This window comes from Tribolium madens, unplaced genomic scaffold (genome assembly GCF_015345945.1).
Source record: "Tribolium madens isolate multiple individuals breed KSU strain unplaced genomic scaffold, Tmad_KSU_1.1 Scaffold_20;HRSCAF=117;Tcas5.2_LG4, whole genome shotgun sequence".
Classification (NCBI taxonomy): Eukaryota; Metazoa; Arthropoda; class Insecta; order Coleoptera; family Tenebrionidae; genus Tribolium; species Tribolium madens.
Window position 1 is genome coordinate 5,915,951 of NW_025400985.1, and position 13,998 is coordinate 5,929,948.

At 30.5% G+C, this 13,998-nt stretch overlaps 2 protein-coding genes across 5 annotated transcripts in view; one reads left to right on the forward strand and one right to left on the reverse strand.

The window, feature by feature from the left end:
- Positions 1-13,998, reverse strand: part of LOC123004803 (gephyrin) — a 36,506-nt gene that overhangs the window by 5,733 nt on the left and 16,775 nt on the right. The window contains exon 1 of one of the 4 annotated variants that reach the window (XM_044398240.1): positions 1,860-2,012. The exons of 2 other annotated variants lie outside the window; for them this stretch is intronic. The gene's annotated coding sequence lies outside the window, so the exon portion shown is untranslated. Of the gene's footprint in view, positions 1-1,859; positions 2,013-13,998 lie in introns of those variants that run through there. One more of the 4 variants, XM_044398242.1, reaches the window with a different exon arrangement.
- Positions 1,960-13,998, forward strand: part of LOC123004802 (insulin-like receptor) — a 28,449-nt gene continuing 16,410 nt past the window's right edge. The window contains exon 1 of the mRNA XM_044398239.1: positions 1,960-2,382. Coding sequence (XP_044254174.1) covers positions 2,026-2,382 — 357 coding nt within the window. The 5' untranslated portion in view covers positions 1,960-2,025. The remainder of the gene's footprint in view (positions 2,383-13,998) is intronic.

The window sequence follows — 13,998 nt, forward strand, 5'->3', positions numbered from 1 at the left end:
AGAAAATTTTCAAGTAAGGTAAGATACCAGGAACATGAAAAAACTGTTTAAAAAATTCTATCTGTCAAAAAATTTTGACATTTGACATTTTTTTATATCTATTTAAGGATACTGATGATCTTGTATGTGTTTTTTTACAATTATTTAGTAAAGGGACAAAAATTTTGCCAATAAAAGCCACAAATAACATTGAACAGAGTTACAATTTAGGATACAGCTTCCTTGTTTCCTTTTAGCCTATAGCAAAAAAACTTGTAAAATTATTCTTCCAACAGAAATAGAGTCAAAGTGCAAACTTTAGACCCTCATAACTTCGAAATGTTTATAGATAAAAAAAAATTTAACATTTTTTCCATGTTTTTGGTATCTTACCTTATACGGCATTTTTCTCAGAAGCGCGAGTTCTGGCGCAGCCTGTATGTATTTTGACCCATTAAAGTTGTTTTATTTGCGTTAACAAAACCATAAAATATTAATTTGAATAACAAAAATGTATGTACGTTTTAAACAAAGGCATTTTATGAATTCTGTGATAAGGAACTCTACCTACAGACCAATCACTTTTCCTGAGTAAGATTAAAAATTCACGTGCTAGAAATTAATCACAGTACTGCGCAAAATTTACTATAAACCTTCAAAATTTAAGTTAAAAAATAAAATTTTAAAAATCTGTACTTACCTACCTAATTGGTTATCAAAGCGTATTTTTTTAACCCCTTTTACTATACAGAGTGAATTTAATAGTTTTGCGGAAACTTAAAAAGGTGATAGCAGAGAACATACTCGTAAGATGTAAATATATTTAACTCAACTTGCCTTATCTAAATGTTTATAGTTTGTTGCGAAAAAAAATTAAATTTAGCGCAGTCTTCACCAATAAAAATTATAAACAAATATGATCTCTAATTTGACTAACTCTTTAAAATCTATTACATTGTTTTAGAAGAGTTGTGTTAAAATTAGCCAAAACAGCCACAGAAAAGTGTCCTCATATTAAAAAAAAGAAAAATTGTGCATAAATTTTTCGTGGAAGATAGCACCAGCACTCGGTAATAAACCGAGTTTTGGCTCAACTTTAGAATAAAGTACTGAAAAGATGTAAACTTCGTTTAAACATATTGCGTTTTTTTGGCGAGTTTTCCGACGCTAAAATGCAGGTTACACCTTTTACAATTCAGAAACTCAGGCAAGTTGAGCTATCTTAACTTTTTTTAAATTTCTACACAACTATAAAATCGCCCTGTATACTGTACACACAGTTTTATTAGTCCGTGCTCTATTGAAAAAGTTCGATTTATTGCTTTTATCTTTTTTTGTCAATTAGAACTCGATAATTTCTCGCTGAGCGCAAAAAATTAGAAACGATCAAAATTACACCCAGATCTGGTGAAAAAATATGGTTTTTGTTTGTTGTCGGTACTTAATGAAGTTGTAAATGTACCCATTCGTAATAAAAACAAAGCTATCCTTCGACTTCACTCTAATAACATGTCGGTAAAAGCTAATTATCCTTATCTATTTAAGAAAAATCGAACAAAAAACGCAAAACGGTTAAAAGCGTCCTTTGAGACTCAAAGGCAAGTCGTATTTACACTATTATTAAAGATGTGTCGTAGGTTATCGCATGATATAGTTGAAATGTTTAGTCTGTGTAACAAGGTGGTTTGACGAAACGTATGTACGTCAGGCACCTCCTCCTGCGATATCTGCGATATCTACGTCACGCTTCCACCAGCAGGAGCACGTGTTGTGCAATCGGTAATGAACCTGCGGCCGGTCACTCCGATTACTATCAACACAAAAATGGGCGTCTCGACGTCCTCATTCTTACGCTGACCTATATTAGTCCAAATACTGACCTGTGTAGGCTGAAAAACACCACACTCACCACTTATTCACCGCTACGCAAGGCAAACAAACGGTTGTCGGACGCACCGCGAGGAGATCTCTACGCGACTCAGTTCTCAGTCAGTCAAGCGCCGAGCGTCGAGCTGCGAGTATGACACGACTTAGGTCGTCGACACCATGCAACGCGACTTGTTACTAATCGCAGTGTTGTTTTTGTTTATGAACACTGGCAATGGCAAGATCTGCCCCTCGATCGAGATCAAGAATAAACCCAGTGAGTTAGAGCAGTTGCGGAACTGTACGATCATCATGGGGTATCTCAGGATTGTACTTCTTGATAGTGTGAAAAAAGAGAGTGCATTTGATAATCACACGTTTCCGGAGTTGACGGAAATCGTGGATCATTTGATGCTCTACAGGATTCCGCATCTTACATCCCTCAGCAGGCTTTTCCCCAATTTGAGGATCATACGGGGCAGGAGAGTGTTCCGGGATTATTCGCTTGTGATCTTCAAGTTGAATCATCTTGAGGAGGTGTGTGATGGTGCACGTGGTTTGATGTGGTCTTTATCAGATAAGTCATTGTTAAGAACGCGTGTGGCGTGAGCGAGCTTTCGACGAGCTTTTGCACGAAGTGTAACACTGCGGGAAAAGTTTTCGCGAGTTGTAGAGTTTTGTGGCGTTTTATTTCGCCATTTGATGTTGAAAAATTAAAATTTTATCTTTTAATCATTCGATAACATGCAGGTTGAAAATTTATTTACGTAAGTTTGCTGACCATTAGCTTGTAAGAGTAAGAAAAGTTGTACATACAACGAATTTTAACAAGTTTTGTAATCAGTGTTTCAAAAATTAGACCTTTTTGACTAACTGCTGAAAATATTTTGGTTCGGCTGTTTCTCTCTACAAATTAAAAAACATTTTATTACTACCGTATTAGGAGTTAACGCAAGAAAATTCATTTAAAATCGGCTCAAAAAATCAAATCTCAATAACAGATGTAAAAAATACAACGTGATTCAAGAGGAACAATGAGCCTGACCAAATTCTCGATGCAACTACATTATTTTTCGCAAGTTGCTTTGCGACAAATGAAATCTTGGTTGCATCGAGAATTTGGTCAGGCTCATTATTCCTTGTGGAGAAAAATCAAATAATTCTGATTCGTGTATTATACGGGGAACAATTAAAAAAGTATTTTTTTTTAATTACTCCAAAAGCTGTTAATATAATTTCATTGTTAGTTTTCACTTGTGCAATGGCGAAAAAACTATAGAATAAACTACTACTAACTTTATTATTACACTTGAAAATTTAATTGTGCATATTGAATCCATCTTATAAATTTTAAATTCAGTGGAAGATTGAGAAGCCCACAATTTAATAGTGAAGATTGGATTAACCCTGTAAATTCAACAAACAGTTCACTTTGGAACGAAGTGGGTAATCCTTTGAGAGCTGTAGCAAAACGTAAATAAGAGTTTTCCTCCTTAAAAATATTTATTACTTCAATACTTCTCATGTTTCCTTCAAGACACGATTTGCTTTAAGTATGGATAGTAAAAAAATGGTATTAGTGTATAGACTTGGGGGTTTCTTTATTATTATTTTAGTAGGTATTTTAATTTATGAAATATTTTTTGTAACCGTAAGTTATTACTGAATTACAAAACTACATATACAATAATTTATAGGTACATTATGTAGCTGTAACTCTCTTAATCAGACAAAAATAATAAGAGATTTCATAAAAAGAAACTTTTATATTTGTTCATAACTTTTTTTATTGGATTTGGATATTTAACAAATACTCACATATACTCGTATCTTACCACTGTCGAAGAATTGATGCGCCTTCACTCTCTGATATAGTATTCCAAAAATAAAAAATTGAATTCACGTCACGTTACGTTAAATATAGGAAATAAATAATCTACATATCATTTAAAGTAAGAAGAAATCGGTAATCAGACTATTCCAAGAAGGTTGACACTATGTTCTAAGAAATTATTGGATGTTATTTACTTGGGCTCTGTTTAACATCAAATTGTTTGTAAGGTGATGCTGAACAGTTTGTCAAAACCGCGAAATGCTTCAACGAAGCCAGGAGCAAATATTCAAATATTAAATTTATAAGTTGGGGTTGACAAAATTACTGAATTGTAACATGAGGATACGGAATAAAGAAGTGGCAGCATAGGCTTTACGTTGTCCTTTTTCGTTTTATTGCGGGCGAGAATATTCAGGATAAGGACGCTGTTGTCTTTTGCGATCACTCAGAAGTTGTTCAAATTGTGTTTGTGAAGTTTTTTCTTATTGATAGGTTTTCGACTTCCGACTCTTTGAGGATCTGAAACTAAGCAGGTTTACTATTGTGCTCGAAGCTTGAATTTTATTCCATTTTCGTAATATCTTAACTAGTTTTAAGTGGTGCACAAAATTAGTGAACGATAGGAATTTTAAAACCTCTAAAATGTTTTTTGAAACGTAAATATGTGTTTAGTTGTAAGAGGTAAATGCAATAAGTTGGAACAAATTGTAGTGGATCTAATCTTAAATTCTACATTTCTTATCTCTGGACTATCTTAAAAGATTGAAAATATCCAATAAATCTTAAACTGAAATCTTATAGGAATGTGTAGTACTTTTAGGCCATAGTAAATTTTTAAACATTTAGACAAATTAATTGCATTCTCATTATTATTTGTTGTGTTATTAATTATTTTCCTTTTTTTATTTTAAGTAGTTTAGTTAAAACAGTAATTAAAATAGATATTTAGCCCTGAAATCCAAGACAATTAAAAAACACACTCCCTTTGTTTATTAAAATTTAGCCTCAACACTTTTGTTGGGTTTCTGTTTCGGATGTTTTATATACGACCTTCAGAATTTATTTTTAGGAATTAAAAGAAACAAGAGGGGAAAATGGTATATTTATGTAAAAAAACTGTAAAAGTATATCTCAAATATGTATGTTGTAGACTGAAGCGAAGCAGTGTCAATTGTGGATTTCTTTTCAATGAGGCAAATTGTAAAGGAAAGATTCAATAGGGAATTTTATTTTATCAATCAATATTCGTACTTGAACTTTTTTCTCGTGGAATTTATTTTAATCAATTAAATTTAGATATTTTTTTATATTCAAAATCGTTCTTGGTAATATGAAAGAACCTGCAGTTTGAAAAGCTTCATTTTTTATCGTCTTGATTTTCCGATTTTTAAGAGACTAATGATGATTTTCTAATTAAAGGGAGACGATTTGTTTTTTCTTGTTTACTAAGAAAATGCCAGGCACTACTCCGTTTGGAAAATAATTGTTTTCGCTATTACTTTTTTTTAACAGTTTGAACAAATATACGTAATGGAGATTCTTCGAAATAATTTGAGTGTCTATAACAATATGAAGCTTTTTTTATTTATTTTTATTTTTTTCACTGCACTATGCAACTTTACGATATCTACCTTGGTTTATTTTGAATATGAGGGCAAATGTGTTACAAAAAGATTTTCAGTGATTATCTTTAACGTTTAATTAATCGTAAAAATAATTAAATAATAGTATGCAGTGAAATGCTGTGATTGCTATGACAGGATATGTATGTACACTAGAGGTGGAGTAATGCTTTTAATTTATTTACTGAGAAGCTAAAAAATTGAAAGCTTTTGATCTTTTCTTTTAATATTTTTTTGTTGTGCCGAAAATACATATAACAAAAAATACAATTAAATTTTTAAAACGTTGCGTATTTGGGACAAAAGGTATTTGATGTTTGAAAAATAAATATTTAGAATACGAGTAGCACATTTTGAATCTTTATTACTTTTAATAAATGAAAAATCAAAATACGAACACGTAAATGTTGCAATTGTGAGTATCAACTCATTCATATTTCAGTTGTTTCACCTTTGATCTAYACCGCAGATTTCATAACTTTGCTCGTTGTAGCCATCAAGAAGAAAATTATTTTTTACGGGGAAACTTTGGAAGYTGGTTACCTCCGGTTCAAGCACRCATTTTTTCTTTTGTAATTTATTATGCCAAAAAAATTTTGGGCCTAATTTAATAATTACTTTTTTGTGTTATTTATTACAACAGGTTGGGTTTTTAATGGTGCTTGGGGCGAGATTTCCTTTTTGATTATTCTTCACGTGCGTGGCCTTGATGTGTGTATTTTTTGGCAGATAAATTTTGACGATAAGACAATTTACTGTGGGCTAYTTTCCGCTTTTTTGTGGAACTTTATCATAACGTGACCTATTTATTACGATTTACAACTTTTCTGAGTTATTTAAATTGCAAATCTTTTTCTTTTAGTAAAACAGACTGTTTCAATTTAATTAATAACAATCTTTTTGGGGTTATTATTTTAATGAAGATTATGAAAGTGTTTTATCATTGCTTGATTGTCAGACAGTTAACATCATATAATTAAAAAAAAAAATCAGTTCTGTGAACCATGAAAAACAAACGTCAATTTGTTGGTTGTTTCAGACAGATAATAAACGTGCAGTGGTCAGTGTAATGGGAAATTATGAGAGTTTTTGTGCACAGATATGACTCGACACAATTAGTCAGGTTGTTTTATTTGGCAAGAATTAATAGTTTGTATTCTTCTCAGTTAATGTCACAGACAACTTGTTCTGCATGTCTACTGAATTGTAGATAGATTGAAAAGCAAAAATAAATTGTATGAACACCTAAATCTAAGAGGTTACAAATTCAAACATTTTCTACATATTACGACACCGCATCTTGTCCGAAGCTTATGTAAATACCCTAGGGTATTCTCAATTTCGCCTCTTCCGTTTCTTCCAGGATTCCAGGGATATAAATTGTTTTTTGATTCCTCTCGTAAAGAGTTTTTTATTCGGTGATACGTTGAAGTTTTATTAGTAGAATTTGTTTTAAAGTTTTCTCAAAATAAATTAAAACCTTAAATTATAACCTGTAGAAACTTTTTAAATAATTTTAAATAAAAACGCTATGAATATTCGAGTTATGTTTTCACTATGTATATGGCTACTGTCGATATTTCTGTTTTTTGGCCACAGATATATTGACAGATACATTTACATACAATATAAAATTGACGTCATTAATGAAATAATACAACTTTGTATTTTGTTGATCTTTGAATGATCGATAGGTAATATAATTTCTACTTTATGATAATTGTTTGGATTAATAAAAGTGTGAAATTAAATATGAATATGTTAGTTTTGTTTTGGTAAAATTAAAAGTAAGCAAAACAGAGATCCACGATAATTTTTGATTAAATTAAAAAAAATATTTAATATCACCTATAGCATTCTATATTTTTAAAGAAAAATCGTTTTATAAGTTATGGTAAATGAAATGGAATTTACATTAACGTGTGTATACATATAATTGTTAATACTTTTCCGGGTTTTTTTAATATAAAGTAAATTTCTCAACTTCAAGTTCAGTTTTTTCAGAATTTTGGTCAAAGTCTAACTGGAAAAGGCGTAATATAGAATTATTAATCGAAAAATATGATATTTTTTTAACTTGTTTATTTACTACATGTTGTGTGACTATAGTGTTTTTGATTTTAAAAAGGAAATTTTGTTACTTATCAACATTCTTTTTTTATTTTTATTATTATACGTATTTGAATGTATAATAATTGATAATATAGCATATTTTTTTGTTATTAACTAATTTTAATCAAGAAACTATTTATTTTTAAAATGTATTTTTGTGTATAAATTTTTCACGAAATCCAAAATGTATGCTTATTTATGGATACATAGTTTTAAAATCTTTATCATTATTTAAAACGGTTGGAATTAATTAATTACATTGAATTATTTAAACATCGAAATATGTATGTATGTATTTCGGCTACTCCGTTAAATATTTTAATAATAGTTTGTTATGAGGACTATGTGATAAAATAATCAGTTTAACTCATTTTGAGGAATTTAGAGCGCGCCAAAATAAAATTAAATGAAATTACCTTTTATGCAAATTGATTGAGAATTTGTGTTAACTTCCAAATCCAATATGTGCAACATTATGATCACGTTTGAAAACTCGTATTTATGGTTGAATAGTCAAAGCGAGTTTTATATACGTATTACCATAGTAGTTTTGTTTGAAAAAGATGAGCTTTAGGACTAACGCTAAGTGAGCCAATCCACGCGTTCTTTCACGTCGAGACGAGCATGCCATTGAATTCAATTATGAAACTAACATTGTAAAAACTTGCACATAAATTCTTCAGAAGTTCAAACTATATGAAAATTCCAGATTCTCTGTGGCTTATGGCTTATGAGTGCTATTTTTTTAAGTGTCAATTACAATACCTGCCAATCCAGAAATAATTTCCAACATTGTCCCTGGAGGGCAAATAATTCCGCAACACATTGTGTGTTCCAGACTGTACAACTTAAATTAAGTTTTAGACAGATGGTCAAATAGACGTCAATTATTTAGAACAATGTATTTTCAAGAACGGAAATTGTAACCTTTTAAAGGAGCAAACGTTTGCGATTTATCTTTGATTAATAATTATTATCGCAACCAATTTTGCACAATTAATGGTAAAATGCTAACTACTTCACTTTTATCAATGGATAATTGAAGCGTACATAGTAAAAAAACAAATAGGAATGTTGGGCAATTTAAAAAATGGCACAAGTTCAAGAACACATTGTTATTGTACTTTTATGGTGATTTTGACGCAATTTTTTTAACAGGAACCAGGTATAGCCTCCAATTTTTATTCAATTGGTTTGAGGTGTTAGACCATGAACTTAATAGACCTCTTTTAGAACAAAGAGGTAAAACTCCAACTATAACACATATTGCGGAGTAATGCCTATAATTATTTCAATTATCTTGGAGTTAATCTAAGAAATTGCACGTAATGAGCCAGTTGCTAACTGCATTTTTTGTTTTGTTACTAGAAAATTTTTGTTTAAAGGTGATCGTGAATTTTTTAACCTTCATGTATGATGAAAAGATTCTAAATTTGTTCCACGCTCTTATAGTCTTTTTTAGTACAGTAGAGAAGGAAAGATTGATGTTATATATTAAGTGGTATACAAATGTATAATGTATACTTGTCGGCTAAACTTTAATAACCAGTCATGAACTCTTGAATCTTATTTGTTGATTGAAAAAACTACCTTGTAAAGTATTTTTTAATTCCTTTCACCTTATGTTCAAGACGCAATTTCTACAACAATACTTTYGATTAGTGACGATAAATTCGGTTTAATCAAAAATCAGCGATTTCAATTATACATTATTAATGGCGTATAAAAACCAAATGCGTGTTAAATTGCGTGGAGCTTTATTTATTTATGATAATAGTTCGGTTTGGCAGAAAAACTTTTTAAGTTTATTTTTGATGTGACGCACGTAGACCTGACATCCTATTTTATTCCAATTATAAAAACCGTTAAAATGTTGTGTTGGTGTATTATCAAAACAGGACGTGCCGTGTCGAAGACTGCCAAAATGTTTTGCACTTTTTAATGCTTAGAGATTTAATCTAAATTGGACGATTTAGAATGAATAAATTATGAGGTGGGCGAGCCAGTTTTGTGTTGTTTATTACTAACAATAGCTTGATTCCGGATTCTGATCTATGGCGCGGTTAAGTAGCTTTAATTTTATTATAGAAATTTGACTGTTTGCACTGGACTCGAAGAGAATCTCGTAATAAACTTTATCGCCCACAAGATGATTCATGCGATACGTTTATTTATCGATAACATGAAACACAAATGTCTGATGCAATGCCAGACGATATGAAAATGTCAACACTCTGCTTTTACATAATTTAACCCAAAGTGGCAAGTCACGACTGAGACGATTAGGCCATGACAAAAATTGCCTGTAACCAAACTAATGATACGTTCGTTGATGAAAAAAAAAAGGGATGTTTCACTAAATTACAAACTCATCCTCCCTGATATAGACCCTTCTTTACTACACACTCATTTAGTATCCCAAAATGTGGCGGAAGACGTAGTAGCGTAGGTTAGTCTGCCTGATCTATATTCGTTGCTGAAAATTTGTTTTTTCATCGCAAATCTTTCAAGATTAAATTTTCATTCATTGTTGGAATATTGTTTTATGCATAAACGACATTTCTCTCATAATCCCTTTATTGCTTTACGTTCTTTCGATGCAATAACTGGGAGAATGTACCTTTTAAGCCGTTCCATACAATTTACTTTGTGAACTGTGGTTTAGAAGAGGAATTAAAAATAACTACATTTATGCCATTCATATCCTTGCTGAATGGGCAATATAAAAATGATTTTTTTTCATTGAAGGTCTGCTTTGTTTCATGAAAATCAACGTAGGTATATTTTCTATTGATTTTATTCCCATTTTACAAATTTGGACGATTGATTTTTATCTTCATAAAACTTAACAAGGGGTTCTTGTAATTTTCCATTGCTATATTAAATGTTATTTTGTTCGCTCAAATCGAGAAATGAAATGTGGGTAGGTAGTGTGCTTAATCTGTTTTTTTAGTATTTTCACTAAGTTACAATAACAGAATAAGGTCAAAAATATCACGTGTATTATCAGTCAATATAAAAACATGTAATTACTAGTTTTTTATAATGAATTGGATAGTTACTTTATGTTGGTTACACCGGAAATAAAATAGCAACAGGATGTTAAATTGTTGTGGCTTTGATATAGTCTGTATTATTTATTGTTTCCTTGTTTTTTTTATATTTAACAACAGATCATAGTTACTTATCTGTAATAAGGCTAGACACCCGCTAGTAATAACACATAACACAAAAGAAATAGATTTTTTTTATAGCTGTAAGTAAAACTTTGTAATTGAAGCCATAATAGTGTTCTGTATCAAAATTATTTCACAAAAAATGGAGACTTAGAGAGCTAGAAATCTTCTTTGTTACACGTTTTATGGTAATCGGTCAGGGGCGTCATTACCCCATCTAATTTTATTTAAATTACTGTTTGTTGTTATGTTTATATTGTTTGAATGAATAAATTATATACAGTTAGTTACATATGTGTTAAAATTATTATCTAGGGTTATATTTATTAATTTTAAATGCTTACTCGTGTGCTAATCAATTAACTTATTGCCCACCCTTAAGAAAATTTCAAATGACGCCCCTGYAATCGGTTARTTCGGTCCTTTACGATTTGGTCGTAAAACTACTAATACGATGGCAAAAGGCAAGACAGTTAAAATGTTAAAATCAGCATTTTAAGAACTAGTAATTTGGTAAGGCTCATTGTGTGGACCTAGGTGTTAGCAATTTTAAATTTGTCAAAGAAATTATTTAAGTACTCAGGGGTTGGAAGCTTTTAGCAGTTAATTAGAATTTCGTGCTTTGCTCTTGGTCGATTCGGTATAATGAGGGTTGAAATGGTGTCATAAGGAATAATATTGGGATACCCAACTCCGTGTTGATTTAACTCGAATATTTAAGATAAACTCGTATCACAATCAAGAAAATTATTAATTAAAAGGGCAGTGTTTATCTTCATAAATCTTTTTTGTTCTTATTGTGTTTTAATTTGAGGTTGGTTTAAGTGCCGTCGTAAAACCTCAAGAATGAATAAATTGAGTAATAAACGGAGATGGCAATATGCAAACAGTTCTGTTTAATATATTCAAGGAAAGTGTATTTTTTTTCCTTCTTACTCTAAAAAATTACGAAATACGGTGTATTTCTTAATTTTACTTGCTCATATATTGAGTGTCTGTACGTATCTAAAACCATCTCACTGAGACAAAAAGATCCTAATCCACAGACTTTTTGTCTCCGCCTAATCTGTCGTCTTCAGTTTTGTSTCGTTTCTTTGTATGTTTCGTTCTTAATAATGTTTCTGACCTATTTTATCTAACGTGTTTTTCTRTCCATAAACTAAATCTACAGATATCCAAAACAATCTCCAATTCTTATTTACTCTTCTACCGAATCACTGAGGGRTCTCTTGCAAATAAAACTTGAGATTTTGTTGGTTGTGTGAAGCGCATTCTCGGAATTGTATCGAGTAACGAATGCATTTTTTCCCAATTTTAATTAAATCAAATATTACAAATTACTCTGGGATTATTGATCCTGTTCGAAGTCCGTCGTTAATTAGGAGTCTTTGGGAAAGATTATGCAGACGAATGGAATCTTGATGAACATTCGCGCTTGTAAAAATAGCGGAGAACAGGTCACATAATCTCATGCAAAATTCCAAACATTTACATCGCTAAATTCTGTTTGGCGATGGAATAAATTAACTTTGCATTTATTTTTACAATTCATCGGTCGAAATTAATGTTTCTATTGTGTGTTGAAAGATGGTGGACAGAATGGAATGGGCCCGATTTTATGTTCGTGATGTATAAAATACAATGTAGAGGACCATAAACCTCATCAACAATGTAAGAAATACGATGCGCGGACGTTGAACTAGATAATTGCTCCAAAATCGTGCTTATGAATGAGGACCCTGAGTGTTATCTTTGATATTTGGAGTTATTATCTGTAGGAAAGCATGCGGAAAGATATTTTAAAAAGGAGATTTTAATGGGCTACTAATGGAAAATTTGGATTTTGAGTAAAATTATGACGGAATCTAATTTAATCTTTGGTTGTGATTACTTTGGCAATTATTTGTTCTGCTAAATATCAATAATAAACAATCATTTGCTTCCTTGATTCCCAGGAAATTAAATTTCTCGTACATTGGAGCTATTGTATTATTTACGATTTTAAATTGTTTCGTTGGAGAAGGGAAATTAAAACTCACCAGGATGTATGTAAGTTTAACATTATATTGACTGTAGTTTCAGATTTTTAGTTTTTTTTTAATTTCATAACAGCTGCTGTTACAAATTAAGGTTTTAACTCTTTTTACGTTTTAATACAGAATATGTATTCATATGAGCCTTTCTATTTATACCATAAAATCAAAGACGTTTCTAATGGATTTTTCCCAATGTTCGGTGTTTATTTTTACAAGTTTCCTTTCATTAGTGACGATTGAAATCTCTGATTAGTACGTTTTTAATATCCAGCTTGAATATATAAAAGTCCGTCTTTTATCTCAAAAGCCCTGAGGATATAGTCATATTTTAGTTATTTTATACTGTTGTCACAAATACATAACTAGTTTTATTTCAAATTGAAATATTCAGATCGACTTTGATAAATAGTTGAAATTAATTTATTGGAAATACTTACTTAATTTTTTACTCTGGTTTTATTTCGTATTATTTAATTGTAAACAAATCAGAATACATTTTTGGCCTCTAGACGTCGACCTGTTTTTACTCTCACTTAATACTATGACTAGTAACTAGTGACCTTCAAGGTTATTTTGTGTCTGGATAGACTATGCTGATTAGCCTCAAAATAATTTTAAAAACCTGCTTGTTGGTTTAATTATTTTTTTAAGTATGAAAAACCTCGAAAAATTACGCTAGTTGCAAAGATGTTTTCAAATGCAGTAAAGTGAARAATTAAGATAGATTAATATAGTTTTTCACGGTTTTTCAGTGGTTAAATAATCGTAATCAACAATCGACTAAAATCAAATCATTTGCTTTTAATCTTCAAACGAATAGAGCGTTATATCGTTTAAATATTTATTTGAGGAAATCTACTTCTTCCGATTCTAGGACTGTAATATTTATGTAAAATTAAAGTTAATTCGTTAATACAATAATTTTTGAACTGGCTTTTCATAAGTTATTCCGTACTGTCAGTAAAATTATTGCTGTGTTTAAAACATTTATATTTTTATATTCTTGTCATTGGATGATTGTTATCTATTTTAATGGTTAAACAACTTTCAAATAATAAATGTAATACGGTTTTATGTACCTTTATTTCGTAGTGCACAAACAAATTTGGTTAAATAAATCATGTTCCATGCATTTTTTTGAATTCAAAGGAAATTTTAAATTAAGTATAGTGTTAAATGGGGTGAATAGCTAAAACTTATTAGAACTTTTGGGCCAAGATAATGTTTATTGTTCCTGTTGCATTAAAATTTGTTGTTACTTCACTGTTGACAACTTCATCCTAAAAAAACATCTAAGAAAATGCAGCTTTATTGTTTCTTTTGAGAAGGTCTGTGGTTTGCCGATGATTGATATTTTTAGTTTAAAAACTGTC